Genomic DNA, 22,937 nt, shown 5'->3' on the forward strand with positions numbered 1-22,937 from the left:
GAAACACAAACTGGTTAATTCAGTCACATATGACTAGAAATACTGCATGGTTTAGTCAAAATTACAAAACAATTGCAACGTTTATCAAATACTACTGCAACTATAAATTCCCTGATTGGTTATGCTGGTACATAGCATTGTTTTTAAGGGAGTGCTGCTTCGGCAGAGCAAGTGTACAAAACACTAGGTTACAAGTTACTTTTTGAATGATAAATAACAAACTGGACTCATAAATGGAGGAAGCTTTTTCTTCTGGAGTTTAGTATTTCAAATAGCCTATGTGTTCATTTATGCTGTTAACACTAGGAAAAGTATCACTTGTTAGTGCTAGCAGCAATGGACAGTAACAGTTTTAAAGGTGGTGCTGCAAGTGCTTTGTGGCTGACCAGTCCGTATAAATTGGTAACTCTTCAGTGAAATTCCTGAGGATAAATGTCTCCTTACCCACCACACACTGAGAAATGCTGAAGTTGACGACTAACCATGGTGCCATAGGATTAGCTTTATAGAAGAACAATAACATTTTTCTGCTATCTTGGTCAAGACGACCAGTTACAAGCTGACTAGAAAGGTGTTTCTACAGGTACTTCAACGTGACTGTAGAATACCTAGGTTTTCACCAAAAAGGGGTATAAGATTCTGAGCAACTGCTTAGCAGATTCAGTTGAGGAACAGATCTGAATGAAAACGCACTGATTTCAGGTTTTTTTTGGCAGTTGACTCTGTTTTAGATGAATTTCACACATGACTGTGAAACTTGCCTTTAGATGCGTGTTTTACTGCAGGTAAGGATTTTTGTTCCCCTGTGTATGTATGAGCATATGCACACATTTAACAATGGTTTTCTTAGGGAAGCAGGAGTGAGGATTAATGGCTCAGTTCAATAAATGTAAAAATAGAGATGCACCTATATCTGAATTGCTGATAGTTTTAAAGTAACACTTTCAATGGGGGTTACACAGAATAGTAATGCATACTTGACATATGTCAAAAGATGGATAAGAAATTTAATGTGATTTGTGCTAAGTAAAAGGCTACTTCTTATGTTTTCCCATTTTTATTTTCATGGTGTGAGGTGGTAAAATAATTTTTAATTGATTGTGATTTTTATTTCATTCAGATGTTAGCCAAATAATAAAGTGTAAGCCATGGAAGTTCTCCGTATGTGGCTGAATAGGCTGTCAGAATTAGAGTAATTTATTTGAACATTCTCTGTAGGCTTGTTCTGTGGTTCATACCTCATTGGGTGAGGGAAATCTGTATCAGCTGTATGAAAAGTTGTGGAGCAGAAACTTTTCAACTGATACTAAGGAAGTTGTTCCAAGTAAGTTGCCATGACTAAAAATGGAAGTATTCAGTCGTTTGCATACCCACACCTTTGCCTTTTTTTTGCTGATAAATCTGAAGCTTCAAAGTGCGTAGATGGGACATGTTTTAAATAATGGAGGAATGCTGTTATAAAAAAGTCAAAATCATCCAGTGTGAGCCTTGGTGCAGAAATTTTTTACTTCTTCTCTGAACTGTGTAAGCTTATAGATGTTATGAACTTAAATAGGGAAATGCAACTTTCTAGGTGGTTACCCATAAGCACCTTCTTGTGTGGATATGTTGGAAGAGCCTGAACTTGGACCTTTTGTGCAGTGCAAGTGTGCCAGCTGGCTCGTGTGTTTGGCATGCTTTGTTCTTTGCCTGAATAAAAAGCACATCTCAATTCATGCCAATCACCTCTTGGCTGTACATGAAGTTGCGTCTTGTCTTCATTAGGCTGTAGTAAAACACTTCTAATGTGTAGCTACCCTTTTCCAAACCCTGCCCTTTTTCCTGCCATGTGGTTAATTGAATTTATGAGCTGCTTCTTTTTTGAGTCTATTGGCAGTTTCTTTATTTGGAACTTCCTCTCATCAGTAATTCCATCCAGAAAGGTATGGTCAATATGCCCTGGATTGAAATACTGTTAATCATGTGACAAGTCCATGGTGGATACAGTGGATTATCAGAAGTGTGCCTCTGCTACCATTCCTAAATATTTTTGCAGGCCTGAAATTTCACATCTTAAGTGCCTGCATTTGTAGAGATGGGGAATTCAGGTTGCCAGTTTACTGTATGGGCAGAGCTTAATGGGGGATGAATGATCCTCCACCACAGTCTCTGTAGGCACCCTTCTTGAGAAGGGACTACAAGTTTCTTGCCAAACTGTATGTTTGAGTCATTTATCATAAGTAATTGAGGGACAACAGGGAGGCTGTGAAGGTGTCTCTGTGAGCAAAGGGAGATGTTCTTATTTGTGCTGTTAGTGCAGCAGAGCTCTTTCTAGTGCTAAGCTGTTGCTGGGGAAGCTTTTGTTTAGAATAGTGTGGAAAACATAGAATCAAAAGAAAAGCAAGGAACCAACCTTTTCTAGTGGGGTGCTTCATTGTTTTGTGGGTTCAGCTTTCAGCTCTGTTGGCTGGCTTTGTGTGCAAACGTGAATTGATTACCACTGTCTCAGAAGTGGACTGATAAGGGAGACAACTCAAGAAAAGCTCGTTTTGGTGTTATGAACTGGGTGCCACAGACCAGCTGCAAACCCTGTTCAAAATTGTCATCAAAGGCCTTCTCCAGAACTCTGAGCTAGCAACTGCATTGTTTTTTTGGTCCAAATTTACTTGGAAGTAAGTTGATAATTATTTTTCAGGGTCCAGTGCTACTGCTTCTACACATTATAAACACCTTCTTATCTCTCTTTTAGATAACATCTCATTGTAGCAAAGGCTTCAAGTATTCACATAGTACTCTTATGGAGTGCTTTTGTTGTAGCTTCTCTGTTTCCCATGAGGCATGTGGAATATTGCTTTAGGGATACTGGATATTCCTTTGTCTTTGAAAGATACTCCTAATTTGGTTGTTAATGTCAACATGGTTTTCTGGCACAAGGAAAGCATTTTACCAGTGCTGCAGTTGAAAGGCTTAGTTTGTCAGTAAGTCTTTTGGTATCCCATTTTTTTAGATGACGAGGACTCTTTTGAAGCTACAGAACAGCAGTTTACTTTGAGTACTCTGCAGCAAAAACATTTTAAAATGATTTCTAGATATTCTGGGAAGCACAACTATTTCTCAATTTCTGGGATAGACATAAGGGTGCTTAATAAGTCTAGTGGATGCTTCTTCTACCATGCTGGAGAAATGGTGTCACAAACTCAACTAAATCCCATTTTCTTGAATAAGGAATACTGTTCTTACTTGAGAAGCCAGAAAGCTTTGCTCAGCACCACTACTTACAAAGCTGGTGAAGGAAAATACTGTCAAAATTCAATTTACTTGGAGATGAAAATCAAGGAATTGATTTATTCAGCTTTGAGACATACTTGTTTGTTTGTTAAACTGGAAGTTTTGCATCTTTAGGAGCTGGGTTTTCAAATAGATACTCATTTGATTCAGAGGTGTTTGATTCACTGCTGACAAAATGTGTGGTGCTTTGGGATCAGTTTCGGTGACCAGCAGGGCCACTGTTCACAACACAATACATTATCTACAAGAAACAAGTTCTCTTCAGGAAAGAGACTACTGTGGAAAGTTCTCTTTTTAAGGAGAAAGGTTGCTCAATCCCAAGTCTCTAGGACCAACAGCATAACGTTTCTTTGAAGGGCAAAAACACAGGCTTGTTTTTTTTTTTCCCCTGTGTGCATCATTTCACCTTAAGTGAAAATGCAACATGCAGAAATGCTACCTTTGCAGGTGGGTTTCTGCAGTCCTTCTCCCACTCTAGAGCTTCAGAACCAGCTGAGAAATGAAACTTCCCAGTGGTGAAGACCACCCATGTCAACACTTTGAACCAGAAGAAGCTGTCTCACATCTGAGCCAGATTGTCAGATTCCAGAATTGAGATCATCTGTCTTAGGAAACATCCTATTTAATTTCCAGCACAGAAGACCTTCATCCTGTGAAAGATGAGCAAGTTCATGAAGGGTATCCCCCTCTACCTGCTGTTTTCCCTCTCTTTTTCAGGCTCTTCTGCACTAGACGTCTTTTTGCTAGAACAGTTGAAGTGCTTTATCAATAGAAGATGATGTTCCTGGGAAATTACTCCCTTATTTTGAAGGAGGGAGAAAAGTTTGGCAGCAACCCATCGCCCTCCTCATGAAGGGCTACAGTTGTCTTTAAAATTGTCTGCAAACTGAAGTTCAGAAAGGTAAAGCTTCATGTAACAATTGCCTTTGAAATGAAGGGAATACCCATACAGACTATATCTGATACTTGTGCCATAATACAGTTAGCATTTGAACTTTCAGGCTGCTATTTGGAGGGTACCTGCTCAGTAAATACCTAGGCAGTTTTGATTCCTGAATGTTAAAGTGTTTCCTGCAGTTGAAGGTTTTATGTACTTCTTCAGGATCAGGTGTCCCAAAGGAGGTCTGCGTTGCATAGATGGAGGAATAAGAAGCACCCAGACTTTCAGCCCTTTGTTTTTTCCAGTCTAAGTATTGATGCTAGATGGCTTTTGACTATAGAATGATTGTTCTGTGTTATCTTTCTCTTACATTTGTATTCAGAAGCTTTCTGAGACAGATGAATCTGAGTAGGTCAAATTCCTGTGGAACTTCTATTTTTCTAGTATCCATCTGCTGTAATTACTGCTAAGTAAGTACCCATTAGTTTCTTAGAGAAGCCTCATTAGGTCACCTACTGGAAACTGAAAAACTGTGGTCTAGTTTTTCTGCTCTAGCCCTTTGTGTGAGGTTATGAAAAGGATTAGCCAGAGTTTTCCCACATGGAGAACTCTTCAGCTCATGGGGGTTTCAAACTTGTAGCAGCCATTGAATTACGTTTGAAGAACAAGGTACAATGTCAGACGCTGGTATTTCATAAACTAGCAGGTTTGACACTGAGACAGGGCTATTTTCTGAGAAAGCAGTATCCTTTTGTTAAGGACACCAGTTGCTGTTTAGGAAAAGGTTACAGTGGACTGTGCAGCTGCTTGAAGGAGAAGAAAGTTGCTTTAATTAAAGTAATTGAACAGTTAAAACTATTCTAAATGCAGTACAGAACTGTGAATAGCTAGTTTTTAAAAAGTTTCAGTTCTCTAAAAAAACCCCAAACAACAAAACAGCCCACCAATATGGAAATATTTAGCTTGTGGCATGTATGATTATTAGGCATTCTCTAAGGAGGAAACAGTCAAAGTGGTTTTCTAAAACATTAATCTCCTGCTGTGTGGCAATACCCAGAGGTGATCCATTTGGTGCATGGTAGGTCATTTCAGTGTTTTAGGTGGCACTCACTGTTTTGTGTCCTTTCTATTGCTGGTGTTGTTCAAGGCACAATATTTACTCCTTGTCTGTGTTTCAGTAGTGTAATTATGTAGGAATTTTGTAACAGTGACATCTTTTTTTATAAAAGCACATACTAGAACACATGATCTTGAAGTATTTTTGGGATTTTCCTGATGATTCGCCTGCACTAATGCATAACTAATTTTTCTTAAGCTTAAGACCACCGTTGCATCTGTATGTGCAGGTCAGTAACATGTTTTCTTGTTTGGGCAGCATTACTAGATGCGCCTTGAAAGTTTACATCTCAATGCCAGTATTCAAACTTTCTCTTTGGTCAGTTGCCTTTGAGAACAGAGCAAATGATATTAAATGTGTCCTCAGGAAATCAAAAGGCGGGGACTCAAACCTGTGTCAAATGGTAAAAATATAGATTGCTTCTCAAACTCCCTACATGCAGTAGCTTTTAACCTGTGTTTGTGCTAGAAGTGCTGGTAACATCTTCCTGAGTTAAAATAGCAGCAGCTGAAAAACAATACTTAAATGTAGTGTCTGTAACTGATAAGTAATGCTGAATTCTTTAAAAAAGTTATTGACACAGCTAAAGTCTAATGACTTTATAGTACACTACAATACTTCAGTTCATTTTCTTCCAGTTGTTTCATTGAAGAAGGAAATACAGTATTAGTGTTCGGAAGGTTGTCATTTAAACAGAAGTCTACTATAAAATATTTTGCCCAACTGATGTAATAGTAGGATATAGAATCAACGTAGTAATTTAGTTTCCATTAAAGAACCGGAGAATTTTAGCCTTTTATTTGAAAAATTTGCATCCCTGCTTTGTGCTAGTGGGCTATTCATTTTCCATTATGTATTTCACCTCACCTTTGTTACATATGTTTCTTAAAAACCTTTCTGTATTGCTTTTCTCCTTACTTTTATTCCTTTGTCATTTAACTCAACTTACTCCTTCATGGAGTATAGCAAAAAAAAATACAGTTAAGGTTTAGGCTGTAGCCCTGACATTCCATTTTGGAGCCCTGTATTATGATTCTTATCTGTGATAGGTCTGTTTTGTTGAAAGACAGATTTCTGTGGTGGGAGTCACTTCATGTATGGCATAGCATGTAGCACAGCTTTCCACTGAATGACTGGCCCATAGGTGCCACTGTGATAGCTACAAGTGGTGATAAAAGAATTCTAGTCATCAACTATTTACCTAGAAAACAATAACTTTGTTACATGTTCCATTACAAAAAACAACAAAATATTTTTGAGTATAATCAGATAAATAAAAACTAGTGCTCACCGAAAAAGGAATTCAGAATTGGGGTTCAAGTGAATTGCATTCCTGTTACTTATCGCTTAAAAAGAAATGGTATGTTTGCATTATATTTATTCCAGTCTCAGTTTGTCTTTCTCAAGTACCCATTTTAAGTATTTTAAGTATTTTAAAGTTCATTTACAAAACTGTCCTTTCTGGGGGAAACAAACAAAAGAGCATTATGACCTCTGTGGAGTCTTTGCTTCAAGTAGTACAAAGTGTGAAAGATGCTTTCTTAGCTTTCAGGATTATTACTCTTGGCAGGAATCTGTACTGGTTTGTGTGAGCATGTGCAGTTTTACTCTTTACATAGGGTATAGGTGGGAAAATGAGCACTTTGCTTGTCTGTGCAAAAGGGGAAAGCTAAAGCCCATTTTTCTCTCCTTGGGTTCCTGCTGCTTGGCTTCGTTATTCTTCTGTAATGAAATGAAAGGTGTGTAGGTTGTGAAATATGAAAAGGTTGGGGTTTGAATTTTGATTATTTAAGAGGCTTCTGAAACTGGTGGCCCCAGTTTTGGAATTGGCTCCAGTCTTGTCATAAGAAACGTGAGATTTGTTCATTACTTCAGTTACGCTTTTGTAATAACTTAAGAAAATAATTGGAACTGTTTTCCTTGAATAATTCTGTTTGAAATCAGCTTGTTGTCAGTGTCATGGTATTTCCAGATACCTCAGCCTAATCCTTAGAACTCATGAAGAATGCTGTAGCTTTTAGAAATGATAAAATATTATTGCCTTTGGCAGTGGTGACTTGAGAATACAGGCAGTCGATAGTAGCAAATTCAAAAGACAGATTTTGCTGCTAAATTTGCAGTTAATATGGACACAGAAATTAGGGTTCAGATTTCCAGATACTTTACTCCCTGAAACAGCACATGAACCTGGAATTGTTTTCCTAAATTACTAGCAAGAGTCTATAGCATAAGCATTAAAAAGGAAGGGAAAAAGATTGAGTAATCATGAGAAACAAAGATAGTGTTGTTTTCATCACAGATGTCTGCAATAACCCAACTAACTTATTTGAATTACTTTTTTTTTAGCTGTTGCTTTCACTGAATACTTGTTTCAAAATTTATTGTTCATAGTAACTTTCAGAATGGCAGTTACAGTGTATTTTCTTGAACTGTAAAAGCCCAAATCACTGCAGAGTTCTGTAATCTGGAAGAACTTGACAAATTTTAAAACACAATGCCGTTTGGTATTCTCCATCTCCTCAATACTCACAGTATTTGATTTCACTGTAACAGTGAATCAACATGTAACATGATTGAAGACCCTCGTACTAGGATGCCCCAGGTCTGTCCACTGCCCCTTCCCCTGATGAGGTAATGAATAATTTGGCCTGGGTACGCTGAGGTGGAACAGGGAGGAAATCACTCGTAACCCTGGATACAGCCACTCACATTCACCCAGAACAGGAACCAGGCACATGTGGCTCGGAAGTGGTGGTGCCGTTGGTTTTGGTGGTAGCATGGTCTTTGTCCGGGTGCGAAGCCATACTCCTGAGTGTGCAGTAATGGAAACATTATGTGGAGTTTGGTGGTGGGATTTAAAGAAAGGGAGAGGTCTTTCTCCCTTTACACACAGTTCACTCGCAGTCTAGCAAAGCTAGCTGGTCTCAGAGGAGTTTGAGGTTACTAGCAGCCAGATGAGAATCACTTTGGAGGTTCTTGCAAGTTGCAGTGAAAAGCAGCTGTTGCATATACACACTGCAAGCATGCTACCTGAAGCAGATGCTTCTGCTTTTAACCTAATTTTAGAGAAGACGATCTTCAAATACTTTCTGAGGTTGATGACAATTTCTTTCAGCAAACAGGTGTCTGAGGCAGGCCAGAGGACAGCTTAATGGGCAAAGGCAAATAAATGTATTTACTTGTGACTTCTTCACGTTCTTTTATCACTTTGTAGTTATTTGAAGTCTTGTAACGTTTTATACTTCATGAGATTTTGCTACCAAAACCCACTTCTGAGATTTGCTCAGAGCTTTCCTGAATGTGTGCTTATACATTTTATTGTACTTTTGAGACATTCACCCTTACTGTGTGTGACTGGGATACGTTGTCTTCTCTGCTCTCTTTGACACAGTATGTTTGGCATTTCATGCCAATTATGCTGAATTAGGTAAATAAAGTAGTATCCTTCAAATTGTATGCTTCGATCTTCTAGAACAAGGTTTATTCCTTAACCCTTCTGTCCCAAAATGTATCTTGAAGTGGATGCATGCATTGTCAATATGAGCTTTTTTAAAATTTTGCTGTCTCTCTGCAATTTTATTTTACTCTTGCAACCAACTTTTTATGTATAGGATCATCTTACTTTTAACCATGGAACTTGTAATTTTTTACCATCTGGAGGTTTCACCTAATTGGTGAATGTAGCCATTATCCTGAAATGCTTATAGTCAGATCTTATTTTTCAAGTCCCTTATGTATTTTGAGTATATATACCTAGATCATATTTCTTTCTTTAGTAGTGTTCTTATGAGGCTGGTTGGTTACTTGCTGGATATGGCAGGCATGTTTAGAAGGTAGCTACAAAACAGGTTGAGCGTTTCATAATATATTTAGAAATACCAAGTGGCATTTTGAGCAATGGACCTGGTATTGGAATAGTTAATTTTCATGAAATGCACAGATACTATCACTTGTATTTACTGTAAATGTCAGACTTGTATAGTGTGAGCTAAAAAATGAATGGGTGAATTTTGAGAAATTATATTGTTGGCAAGGTCTGATTTCAGAAAGTATTAGCCTTAAATCCATCATTATATAGATTTTTATGTCAGTAGATGCAGTCGATTTTCTAGGCAACAATACCTTCAAACAAACAAAAATCATTAATAGTACACATCAACCTGCCAGAAAACCATAGAAGTCTCTGCTGTTTTTCTGTTGCTGTGAGAAGATTGTGCAGTCTTTTTCAAATCAACTTTCTTTAACTGGCTCAGTTTCAATGCTTCAAAATTAATAGCATAAATTAAGTTGTACTTTGGAATTTTTGTTAATGTGAATACTAACCAAATGTACTTGATTATTTTCTGCCATAAACTGCCCGAGATTTATCTGTTTTCCTGCCTCATCACCACTGAGTGATCAAAGATAGCTTGTGAAAGGTGAAATAAACCAAGGAGAGATGCATCCATTTTTTTATCAAATTAAGTAGTTATTTTTATGTAGTTTCTCTAATTTGCTCAGGTATTCTTTTCAATGTGTTAGTTTCTGTTAAAATGATAGTAAAGCATAACTTAAGCACATATTTTTTTTATATGTAGGTATCTACAATCCAGGAGCTTGTTACTGGTTATGAAGCATCTTTGAAAACTTGTGACCTTTTTAGTACATGTGGTAAGTTTCTATGGTCTTATATTAATTACCCTGTAATTACGAATACTGTTCATGGAAGTTATGAAGAACTGTTCAGGTGCTGATAATTTTTTCCAAAAAAAAAAAAAAAAAAGAGTTATAATATGTTCTAGTAAATGAACTCATTACAGGAAATATTTGCTGAATTTGCCAAGCTATGTTTTTTGTGTTTGTTTTCAAATGCAGTCTTCAGCCTTACCAGTTTTTGTAACCTTGTTGGTTTTGTTGCAGAAAATGGAGAGAAAGAGCCCCCAACAACACTGCTTTGGGTTCGGTATTTCCTGGCACAGCACTTTGACAAACTTGGCCAGTGTTCTTTGGCCTTGGATTACATCAATGCTGCAATTGCAAGCACTCCAACATTAATAGAACTATTCTATTTAAAAGCAAAAATTTACAAGGTAAAAAGTGAATGTGGACATGTGGAGTACTTTGTTTATTAAAAAAAATCAACCCATCAAACTGGTGTGAATGTGTGGATTGTGTTTCAGTTAGCAGTGGTTATGGGCGTCAGTTTTCATGTGGGTTTGTTTTTGCAGCACTGTTCTGTCAGGAAGGGAATGAAAACCCTTTTGTTTGGGCTTCGTGAAGCCAGTCACAACTTACAGCAAATGGTCATTCTGAAAAAAATTCTGGGAGTGGGGGGAGTGAACAATTATACTGGCTTTTTGCTACTTCTAACAGAGAAGTACCAGTAACTAGAGATTTCAGGAGTTGGTTCAATAGTAGGTTAATACTGAAAGCTAACTATTTAATTTCTCCCTAACAGCATGTAGGTAACATAAAAGAAGCTGCCAAATGGATGGATGAAGCACAGTCTTTGGATACTGCAGACAGATTTATCAATTCTAAGTGCGCTAAATACATGCTGCGAGCAAATATGGTGAAAGATGCAGAGGAGATGTGCTCTAAATTCACAAGGGCAAGTATATTGCTTCAATTAAGAGAGGTCTCACTTGCTTCTGCTGGTTTATTTTTTACTCATAACTTCTCAACCCAGATAAATTATTTTATTGATGTCCATTTTTAATATAACGTTCTTACACTTAGTGGTGAAGAACTATATAATATCATAGAATGGTTTGTATTGAAAAAGGCCTTTTAAAGATTGAATAATCCAACCCCACTGCCATGGGTATGGACATATTTGATTAAATCAGGTTGCTCAAAGCTGCATCCAACCCAGTCTTCAACACTTCCAGGGACAGGGCATCCACAACTTCCCTTGTCCTGTCTCTACTGACCCTGGTAAAACATCTCTTCCTGTCTGTCTTATGGATCTCCTTTATATATTGGCAGGCTCCTGTAAGGTCTCCCTGGAGCCTGCTCTTGTCCACAGTGAATAACCCCAACTCCCTCAGCTTTTTGTCACAGCATGGGTGTTCCAGCCTTCTGATTTTTCATGGCCTTTCTCTGAACCTGCTGTAATAGACCCATGTCTGTTACACAGACCCCTCTTGTGCTGGGGGCTCCACAGATGGATGCAGTACTCAAGCTGTATAGACCCAGTAAATACAAAAAAAAAGGTTGATCAAAAATAGTTGTCCAAAAGTACTTTTTATTGCCATACTTCTAAGTGTGTCTCTGGAAATGCATCTGATGGATACCTTGTTTGCAAAACCTACTGTTTTCTGTTAGTACCATCTGATCTGAGCTGACTGCACAAGATGACTTAGCATTAAAATAAATTAATTTAGACTTGAACATTTGATTCCTTTAAGCTACTATTACTGACAAAAACTTCGTTAAAACAAGGTCTGCCATTAAAAGATGGGATAAATGAATTTTTGACATTGAACAAAATTTGGATTCCTAAAGACCAGATCTCCATATCACTTACGTAACTAAATATGAAGACAACTCATCCCGTATGCTTGTCAGAAGTGTTAGAAACACAGAACTTTATCATAGGTATCTGGAAAGATAGGATAAACCTCATCCTAAGTAATTAAATGTTGTGAGTCGAACTGGGTCTTCTTTCTGCTTTAAAGACTGTTCTGAAAACTTGGTGGCTAGTATTCATGATATGTGGAATGTTTTTCCAGTTTACTTATTCTCATCTAGAGCATTGAAACTATAAAGTCTCAATCCTGGGATTTTTTTCTTGTCAAAATATCAAGTATAAATCTAACTTCATTTCTTTAGATTAACAAATTCCAAGAAACTTACGATTACTCATACTACACGATAAAGCAGTAAATATATTGGTGGGTTTTTAGACTGGTGGATGCCACTTGCTAAAATTGTAGCTGAACTTTAAGAATTTTTTAAAATAGTGTTGTTTCTGCCCTCAATTTGTGAAAGTAAGACTGTGTATACAAACATGAGGTAATCTTATAAATCTGTTGAGACATTAATCTTCAGGTAATTGGGGTTTTTTAATAATTTCAGTCTATTCCTTTCTATCTTGGGGAGCATAGAATTATCACAAGTATTATTCTCAGGCACGGAGCGTTTTTCTTTTTTCTGTTATATTCCAAGTAGTTGAAGGACTGATTATTTGCTACTCATGACCTGAAACTAGCCATAGTAGAAAGAAGCAGCTGGTAAATTATAGGAGCAAAAAGTGATAATGACACTTCTTTCAGGAAGGAACTTCTGCTATGGAAAACCTTAATGAGATGCAGTGTATGTGGTTCCAGACTGAATGTGCTGCAGCTTATCAAAGGCTAGGGAAGTATGGTGATGCCTTGAAAAAATGTCATGAAGTAGAAAGGGTAAGTAGGTACAAACACCATCAATTGCTTCCTCAGTATTTCTTATAAACTAATGAAGATATTTGTTGATGTAGTCAGCATGATTTTATATGCTATAGAAGCATGTAAATCTTCTAGTATATTGACTTCTAAAAACAAGTTTAATACTTGATGATTTATTGTAACAGATGTCATCTCTAGCCATTGCATGAAAGACTATTATTTGCAGTGAAAAGGTTTCAATAGAAATACCATGTCTCCAAACTATACAACTATTCATACATTAACTTTATACTGTCTCCTGACAATTGTATTTTCAATCAGAACAATCATATTTCACTTGGCTCTTAGAGTACATAAGTCTGAGCAATCACATTATAGTTTTTGTTGACAGAGATTTCCCCTCCTAATAGGTTCTTTTGGACAGACATTTCTATGTCTGTTAAATATTGCCTGTAAATAATATGAGTTGTAACTTTATACACCTCTATCTAATAAAAAAAGTGTATTAAGCAAGGGATGAGTATATGAGTGTCTTTTTTTTTTCCTTGAAGCATTTTTTTGAGATAACAGATGATCAATTTGACTTTCACACATACTGCATGAGAAAGATGACTCTTCGTGCCTATGTAGACCTCTTGAGATTAGAAGATGTGCTCAGGAAACATGCCTTCTACTTCAAAGCTGCTCGATCAGCAATTGAAATCTACTTGAAGCTCCATGATAATCCTCTTACCAATGAAAGCAAAGAACAGGAAGTGAATTCAGGTATCTAAATTGTAATGGAGGCTCACATGTGTATTGCAAGTGAAAGCTTATTAAGCTAAGTAATTTATGTGTTATAGAGTAAATAGAATGCAAGATTTTCCTCTTTTCTGTCATAATAACTGGAAAGAGATAGTAGATAACATGATGCAGCTTTCTTCTCTCTGTTCTCCCCTCTTCACTTCGTAAAACTAGTACGTGAATTAACTTAGCTGTAGTTGGAATACTTGGGGAGGACTGGCATGTTAAGAGGAAAAATCAGATTCAGTTCAGCCATTAGATAAATGTTATAAACCAATGAATTATGAAACAATGAATAGATTTTGTGGGAAAGAAATCTAAACTGTAAGAATTTAATTCTGATTAAATGTATTTAATTTATTACATGGTAATACTAGTTAACACTGCATTAACTTTTATAATTTTTCACATAACTTCAGGGCCAAAGAATACATGGATAAGTGTATTAGCGATATTAGTGCATTTAAGAAATTATTTAAAACTAGCATTAAATGGAAAGCAGACTTTTTTAAGAAGCCAGTAAGGTTGGTTTGGAAATTTAAGGATTCAATGGCAAATTACTTGGATGTTTTTTTACTTGGAAGATAAATATTGCTTTTCCTTTAGTGGAATTGCATCTCTTGTCAGTACTGCAGTGACTGTTGACTAAAATAGTGAAATGAATGTTTAGCTTCCCTTTGCAAAGGGAAGAATATTTGACACAGGAAAAAGTGAAGCTAAACCAAAAATTCCACTTGATACTGTAAATACAATCTTACCTTTAATTCAGAGGTGAATAGCAAGTTTTTCCATACCTGATTATGTGTAATGAAGTAAATATAAGAAGCAGCACCTTGAAAAGTTGGACTTGAGACTCTTTTTCTCTCCAACTTTGTTTCTGTATATAATGTAAGATTAGTGTGTGACAGAGGATCTTGACAGCAATATATCACAGAAAGAAAGGAGGGTAGTGTCTGAGAAGTCACATTAGTTCATTTGCCTGCTGTGCATTGGTATTGAGGAGGCTTGTCTGTAGGGTAAGACAGCACCACGTGGATGGAGGAAAAAGAACACTTGCTTCCCTGTCTCTGATTGGTGGCCGACCCCAGCAGGGAGGTCAGGGTGCTGTAGCCATGAAAACAATGTCCCTCAGGAGCTGATTTTTCTGTGCCTTCCTACATTCTTAGCACAAATCCTATTCTTGGTGAAATTCCACAGTAAACAGAGTGGAAACTACGGTATTATTTTGGCTAAATGATCACTTCCATTTAGCTATCCCATGGCATTTGCAGAAAATAAATGCAATTATCATGGCTGTATGTTGTCCAGGCACTTAAATGAAAAATAGCAAGCTTGTTTTAAGATGGAATGTAAATCCGTCTGGATGTTTCTAGATGGCACTGGAAGTAAGATGAGTTAGTCAATATTAGAGCTTAGTACTACCCTTGAAAACCATTGCCAATGTCCTAAGTTAAAACTTGTCACAGATGTAACAGCTTTACGTAGCTGACTTTTCAAATCGTTGAGGCTTTTGTAATAGCTCTGTAACAGAAAATATGCAAGATCGAGTGGTGTGTTGGGCTGTAAATAATTATCCAGCAGTAACGTTGGTCTGATGTGATGGTGATACTCTGGGAAGTGCTGGTATTTGTGGAAATCACTGTGAAAGTTTGCAATTTTGAGATGGGGAGGAGCATAATGATACGTCTGAGTTGTTTGAGGGAAACAAGATTTTTAATGAAATACTGTTAACATAAATTATGTTACCTTAATTTGTAGAAAATCTCTCAGCCAAAGAATTGAAGAAAATGCTTAGTAAGCAAAGAAGAGCACAGAAGAAAGCAAAACTTGAAGAAGAAAGAAAGCATGCAGAAAGAGAACGACAACAAAAAAATCAAAAGAAAAAGCGAGATGAAGAGGAGGAGGAAACTAGTGGACCCAGGGAAGAGCTAGTTCCTGAAAAACTGGAAAGGGTTAGCGTGGTCTTTCATGTTAAACTCATGTGATTATCATAAAAACCTATGATAGGGTTTACTGTCAGGTTCTCCTAAAAGAACCTAGGTGTTTTCATAAAAGCATTTTTGCATGCAAAAACATTTTTTGTGGTCTACCTCTGTTTACACTAAAGAAAAGTAGTTTTTTTCCTCAAAAAATCCAAAGTTCTATGTTAATAATATTGTTAATTTCCTTAAATTTCAGGGATTTTTTGAAACAATATCCTCCATTAAAATAGATACTGACAAAAAGATGTTTTTTGCCTGAAGAAATCTGGTTTTCATGCACTGAATAGAGTAAAAAGTAACAAATTATTGCAGTTGACAAAATTTGAAGACATGAGCTAATATTTCTTTAAACACAAAAACTACCTTCTTTATAACTTCAAGCTTGTTGTCTAAGGTGGTTGTATTTAATTTTCCTAGATGTGAATTACCCACCGATTAAATGACAAAAGCAGTGCCAGAGTTATCAGTGATGCTGTCCTTGTTAACATGAAATCATGAGTAAACACTTTTAAATCTTGTTGTTTAGATAAAAATGCTGTGATCCAGTTTAATTCAGAAAGCTAGCTTTGGTTCACCTTTGGCCTGTAATTATTTAAATGGTCTGAATAGCAGAAACTATCAGTGATGGGTTTTATTTGACTTTTATTTTAAGCTTTAAATTTCACTGTGTTTTATTAAAACAGGTAGAAAATCCATTAGAAGAAGCCATTAAGTTCCTTATACCACTTAAGAATCTTATTGGAGATGAAATAGAAACACATTTATTAGCATTTGAAATATACTTTAGAAAAGGTAAAGTACTGCTTAATTTTATTTTTGCTCTACAACATTTTAATCCTTCAGTGCAGCCAGATTGTAGCTTAAAATGATCTGGAATAAATACTTAACTGACTAAAGCTGAGGTTTGCATCATATCCAGTAATAATAGGGGAAATGGGGTTTTTATTTAGCCACCCTTGAGCAAAATAAGTTGTAGTACATAGTAATAAATACTGTAGAAAGATATTTGCAGTGTGATGTTTAATTATCTAGAGGAAAACAAAGCACAGTGAATAGTTGCCAGAGTTCAAGCAGCAGGCACTTCTGTCCTATTAAGCGATTTGAATGGGAAAAATAAATTTCCTTTCTAATTCTGCTCAGACATTGATGTCTCTAATATTTGTACTAGATTTACTGAAGAAAACAGTAGTTGATATAAAGAAAAAAAGTTCTGTATTCTTAATCTTGGATTCCTAGTGTTTTGGTTTTTTCTCCTTCCCACAGGAAAGTTTCTGTTAATGTTGCAGTCTGTCAAAAGAGCTTTTGCTATCAACAGTAATAACCCATGGCTACACGAGTGCTTGATTAAATTCTCTAAAGCTGGTATGTATGTAGGAAGTATGTATGTAATTATAAAGATACAGGAAGTTACATTCTAAAAGGACATAATTACATATTGTTTGTAATTTATACTCTCGAAACACAAACTGATAAGAAGAAAAATAAAAACAAATTGGGTTTTTTCCATGGTAATACCAAAGAAAACACAGGTTGTGCTACCCAGAGTACTGCGTATGTATTATATTATACTTCTTCCTCCCTTAATCCACCAGGTGGACCCAGTAACTCATTTTGGCTAGATTTCACAGAGGAGTAAGTGTTCCAAAGATCCTGGAAGGTCTTTAAATTTTAAAAAAATAAGTGGCAGCTACAGGAGAGAGATTTTAACCGAAACGAAGTGTGTTACGAACTTGTAAGAGAACGCTTACATGACAGAGCACCCTTTCAAATGTTTTATCTTTAAATGTATCAACAATGCTCATATTGACATATTTTGATCTGAGATTTATGTTTCTGTGCACAGATCTTAAAACTAGAGATTTTCAGCAGTGATGTCTGTGGTTTCACACTTTTCTACAGTTGTTTACATGGCTTTTTTGTTTGTTTGTTTCTCTCCCTCTTATCTTGCGCCTTCTAGTATCTGACCAGAGTAACCTCCCAGAAATTGTGAGCAAGGTCCTAACTCAAGAAATGCAGAAAATCTTTGTTAATAAAAACTTGGAGAGTTTTAATGAAGAATTTCTCAAACACAATGCTACCTCCATTCAGCACCAGCTGTCAGGTTTGTTTAACTTTTTCATGATCTTGAAAAGGAGATGATTTAAGTGATACAAATGTAGAATCTTTATCTGCAGCCCCTTAAGGCCACATTATTTAGAAAACAAAATACATTTCCAGCAGTTAAGAAACTGTAAGTGTAGTTTTATCAGGTGCCTAAAGTACTGCTAACCTCACCTGGTTTTTAAAAGTTAGCCAAGGTCTGTCAAGAATCACTGGAAGAACTTAGCTTGAGAGGGTTTGTTCATCTCTCTTAGAGGAAGGTTAGGTAACTTACCACAGACTTTCAAGGTCCATGTTTCAGGACAGCATTTTGAGAGAAATACTTGCACCGCTTTCCTGCGAGCAGGCTCCAGATTTGGGAAGCCAAGTACAGATACCTGAGCAGTCAACTTGTCCTGATTCTTACAGATGTATTCTTCCACTCTTGTGATTGTTGAGCATCATCTAACTGGATGCTTTCCAGGTCCTATTTTCTGGTCATCCATTGTTATGGAAAACAGTATAGTCACTAGATAGGTTCTTGGTAGCTTTAGGTCTTCACCTGTGTATCAGTCTTCTGTTTATGCTGAAACAGGTTTGAGGCAATTGGCTTACCTACTGTACAATTTTTAAGTTTCTTAAACAGTTGTCTTTAATTAAAGTTTGAAAATGTGAAGGTCTGAAAGACCTAAACCTTAAGTCTGAGAGCACAAAGACTGTTTTCTTAGCTTAAAATTACTAGAGAAGAAACCATAAGCAGAATTCTGATCTTTTCAATTTCTGTACCATAGTCTCCCTGACTTTAAGCAAATGTTACTAGGGTAAGATAAGTGTTTTGAGCAATGATGGCTCTATATTCAGTCTAGCAATTTTTGAAGCTTACAAAAACAGTAAGAACTAGGAAACTTTCTTTAATTGGGAAAACTGATAATTGGGGAAATAGGTAAAGCAAGAAAGACAAAAGACCCAGAATGTTGGGTTTAAACTTTTCCAGTAAAATGATTTCTTCAATTTTTTGTTTTTCACGGTATATTATGTAGTGGGGTGAATCTGGACTTTGTATTTGGGCAAAGGAAAATATATGAAATGCCTGCACATTCACTTAGATGAGATTTTAAATTAATGCAGCTATGATATGAGGAGCAGAACTTTGCAGAGATGCCTAGACTGCTTTTCATAAACTGCTTATGGTCCAAGAAGCTGCATAGTTACATAATGCAGTGTTTTACTTTTCACTAATGTAGTCCAGTCCAGGTGAAGGACCAAATTTGCATTATGCTTTCCTTTTACCTAATCTATTTCACTTAGCTCCAACTTAGTATAGAATCAAATGGGTTGGAAAGGACCTCTGAGATCATGAAGTCCAACTACGAACACAGTTACTAGACCATGACACAAAGTGCCACATCCAGTCTCTTCTTAAATACCTCCAGGGACGGAGAATCCACTACCTCCCTGGGCAGCCCGTTCCAATGCCTAATTAGCCTTTCTGTAAAGAATTTCTTCTTAATATCCAACTTAAACCTCCTCTGGCAGAGCTTGAGACCATGCCCTCTTGTCTTACTGATAGCTGCCTGGGAGAAGAGACCAACCCCCACTTGGCTACAACCTCCTTTCAGGGAGTTGTAGAGAGTGATGAGGTCACCCCTGAGTCTCCTCCAAGCTAAACAACCCCAGCTCCCTCAGCCTCTCCTCATAGGACTTGTGCTCAAGTCCCTTCACCAGCCTGGTTGTTCTTCTCTGGACCCGCTCCAGCACCTCAATGTCCTTCCTGAACTGAGGGGCCCAGAGCTGAACACAATACTCAAGGTGTGGCCTCACCAACGCAGAGTACAGGGGAAGGATCACTTCCCTGCTCCTGCTGGCCACACTGTTCTTGATGCAGGCCAGGATGCCATTGGCCTTCTTGGCCACCTGGGCACACTGCTGGCTCATGTTCAGCTTCCTGTCAATCAGCACCCCCAGGTCCCTTTCCACCTGGCTGCTCTCCAGCCACTCTGTGCCCAGCCTGTAGCACTGCAGGGGTTGTTGTGGCCAAAGTGCAGGACCCGGCACTTGGCCTTGTTGAACTTCATTCCATTGGAGTCAGCCCAACTCTCCAGTCTGTCCAGGTCCCTCTGCAGAGCCCTCCTGCCTTCCAGCTGATTGACACTCCCCTCCAGCTTGGTGTCATCAGCAAATTTGCTGATGATGGACTCAATCCCCTCATCTAGATCATCGATAAAGATGTTAAACAGGAGTGGGCCCAGCACTGATCCCTGGGGGACACCACTGGTGACCGGCTGCCAGCTGGATGCAGCCCCGTTCACCAGCACTCTCTGGGCCCGGCCCTCCAGCCAGTTCTTAACCCAGCACAGAGTGCCCCTGTCCAAGCCATGAGCTGCCAGCTTTTCCAGGAGTATATTATGGGAGACAGCGTCAAAGGCTTTGCTGAAGTGCAGATAGACACATCCACAGCCTTCCCCTCATCCACCAGGCGGGTCACCTGATAATAAAAGGAGGTCAGGCTGGTCAGACAGGACCTTCTTAAACCCGTGCTGGCTGGCTCTGATCCCTTGTCCATCCTGTAGGTGCTGTGTGATTGCACTCAGGGTGATCTGCTCCCTAGTAGCCTCCCTTGGCCTTGCTTTCTGCCATATGGACACATACTGGTCTGAATTTTTTTCTGGACCATGTTTGACAATTGTTTAGTAACTGTGCTGTTCACTTACCTTCAGTACTTTTGAAAAGAATTCAGAGTGTCTCTGAGGAAACATCTTTTACTTACTTCTACGTTTGTGGGATGGATTTCATTTAGCCTGCTGATTTGAAGGGTTTCATTGTCAATGTACTCTGTGATACATTTCTTTACCAAAGAACTGTCAGTCAAGTAAGGCATTTCACTTTTGCAGGAGCAGATCTCCTGTGTTACTCAATCCTTACATTTCTAATAAATTTCAGAATGGCTTTAGGCTTATTAGTTTTCAGTTACAAATAAGGGAGGAAGATATGGTTTATTAAAGCTTGTAAGAAGTGTAATTCACATTTATTTACAAGTTTTCAGGTTCTTTGTGCCTGTATATGCAGTATGGCATTTGGGAAAGCTAAACGTGTTTTTTTCTTGTGATAAGGTGCAAAGATGATGTATTTCCTGGACAAATCAAGACAAGAAAAAGCAATTGCTGTTGCTACCAGATTGGATAAAAACATGAGAGACAAAAATGTGAAGGTAAAAAATAGAGTCTATAAAGCCCCCCAAAGTGTGGGATCTTAAGTAGTGTATACTTTAATACAGGATAATGAACATGCTTCAAATATAATGATAAATATAAGTATCTGAAAGAACAAGGTTTCAGATTTTTCCTGTAACTGTAAGGTATGTGAATACCACCAGAGAAAACAGTTTGCTCAGATTAGTATTGTTTAACAGTGCATACTTTTAGGAATAGGAAAATCGTAAATCACATTTATTAACTGTTACTTTTGTTTCTTTAGACATTAACAAAGGTTTTCGAGGCACTGCTTGATGGCAGTTTTGGAAGCTGCCATGCTCAATGTGAAGAATATCAAGCAGCATGTCATAAACTGTTTCCTTTTACGTCTGCCTTCATGCCTGCCACAAACGAGGACAACAGCAGCATTGCATCTGTGAATCATACGGCCATTAACCATGATTTGCTGTCTAATGAAATTTGAAGTAGTGTGTGCAAGCCCGTGTGTGTGTATACCTACATGCACACATGTATATGAAACTCTGACTCTCATTACATGCTGGCTGGATACAGATCAGGGTTACTTTTCCAGGTTGTATTTTAATATCTTTAACAGGTATAAAACAAAATATTTGGATAGTTAAATGGAGTATGCTATTAGGGTTTTTTCCTCCCAATGAAAACTGCCAATATTTATGTAAACATTATCTTTAATCAGCATTTTTCATGTTTATACTTGTACAGGTTTAAGTCTTTTAATAATTCATCAGCCCTCCCTCACAAAAAATATGGATGTTGAAGAATGCTTTCACTTAAGTGTTGTTACATATACAGATAAATGTGATCATATCTTGTTAATAAATTATCATTTGAGCGTTTTTAGCAGATTAAGACTGAAGTGCTGCTTGAATTGCCCTCTTTGTCTTTACTGTTCTTTAGGATTTTTTTCTGGGTTGTTTTGGTTGGGTTTCTTTTTAATCTTTGGTCAGTTTGGTTTCTTTTGAAGCACAGCAACAATGAAAGCATTGGGGGGTTGCATGTTTTTGTCAGGTGTGTGTCTTATATGGAACCAGTGTTGACAGATATGAAGATTAAGTTTGTGTAAAAAACAAAACAGCTAATAACTAAGGTTTTTTGAAAACTATTCCATCTACCTTGTGTTCCTTAGTTATTGTTTCCTTAAGTTTATGGTCATTTAACATTTTAAAGTTTTAATATCCTGAAGCAATTCCCTGAGAAAACGTAATGAATTTGATACTGTTGCTTGTCCTTTGTTCCATTTTCCTCTTCCTCCTGTTCCTTCTGGTTTCTCCCCATCTGTTGACACTTAGGTTGAAAAAGCTGCTCCAGTTATGGGCAAATGCAGAAGGTACAGTATGGGGAATATGGTTCTTTGCTACATCATAAAAACTCACTGGTAGTTGTGCTGTATTACCTCCATTAAAAGTCTTAGTTGTCTACTCACAGCCAATACTCCAGTACTTCTCATGCCTAAATACTATTGCTGTAGGTGCTGCAAGGCAAAATAGCATCTGAGAAGTACGTTTTACATTTTAAAACTGCTTAAGGGAGCACAAAGAGGCTGACTACAAACCATAATGAACTTTTTTCTTACTTTGTATTTTGGTGCATTAACTATTAATTATACAACACATCAAAATGGAAGTTTAAATCTAATATACCTATTTAAAGCATAGCATTGCTAGACAAAACGGCTACATATCACATGACAGCTTTACATTCTGTAAGAACTGCTATCAAAACATAACTATACTGTGGCTTGTACAGAAAATCTGTTTTCTGGAAACTATAATGGAATCATTCAATCTCGGTTTGTTTTTATTTCACTGCAGTGTAAATAATTTCAGTAATATTAACTAGCCCCTCAAAGGCAAATACCAATTCACGAAGAGGGGATTTTATTAAGACAAATAAACTGTTCTAATTAAAATTCTCCTTTGTGTGTCATCTGTTTAGATTAAAAAATTGTTGAATGGAAAATTCACTGTAAAATATTGCCAACATATGTTATGCTGTAATAAATTATTTTGTACACACTTGCCTTTGGTCTGGAATTTTTGCATATTTATGGACACCAAACTTTGTCCCATCACAGGCATTAGGGTTTTTTTTCTATTGAATTGCAGCATTCACTGAATTTAATGTTAACCCTCTAAGTAGTTAAAAAAAAAAAAGTTTAGAGGTAAAGAAGCACCTTTATGCCTCAGCATTTCAGTCAGGGTGCTCTGGCTGTGCTGTTCCTCAGGGTCT

The 22,937-nt window shown here is 37.3% G+C and overlaps 1 protein-coding gene across 2 annotated transcripts in view; it reads left to right on the forward strand.

The window, feature by feature from the left end:
• The window catches only part of NAA16 (N-alpha-acetyltransferase 16, NatA auxiliary subunit), a 69,322-nt gene extending 46,599 nt beyond the window's left edge, over positions 1-22,723 (forward strand). The window contains exons 10-20 of one of the 2 annotated variants that reach the window (XM_050333095.1): positions 9,842-9,914; positions 10,164-10,333; positions 10,702-10,858; positions 12,525-12,649; positions 13,183-13,396; positions 15,173-15,366; positions 16,080-16,188; positions 16,660-16,758; positions 17,354-17,497; positions 20,586-20,683; positions 20,950-22,723. In XM_050333095.1, the coding sequence (XP_050189052.1) occupies positions 9,842-9,914; positions 10,164-10,333; positions 10,702-10,858; positions 12,525-12,649; positions 13,183-13,396; positions 15,173-15,366; positions 16,080-16,188; positions 16,660-16,758; positions 17,354-17,497; positions 20,586-20,683; positions 20,950-21,150 (1,584 nt within the window). In that variant the 3' untranslated portion in view covers positions 21,151-22,723. Of the gene's footprint in view, positions 1-9,841; positions 9,915-10,163; positions 10,334-10,701; positions 10,859-12,524; positions 12,650-13,182; positions 13,397-15,172; positions 15,367-16,079; positions 16,189-16,659; positions 16,759-17,353; positions 17,498-20,585; positions 20,684-20,949 lie in introns of those variants that run through there. The other variant, XR_007630990.1, reaches the window with a different exon arrangement.
• Positions 22,724-22,937: the final 214 nt, after the last annotated feature.

The sequence above is a fragment of the Myiozetetes cayanensis genome, unplaced genomic scaffold (assembly GCF_022539395.1).
Source record: "Myiozetetes cayanensis isolate MyiCay16 unplaced genomic scaffold, myiCay2020 scf5-8, whole genome shotgun sequence".
In the NCBI taxonomy this organism is placed as follows: domain Eukaryota; kingdom Metazoa; phylum Chordata; class Aves; order Passeriformes; family Tyrannidae; genus Myiozetetes; species Myiozetetes cayanensis.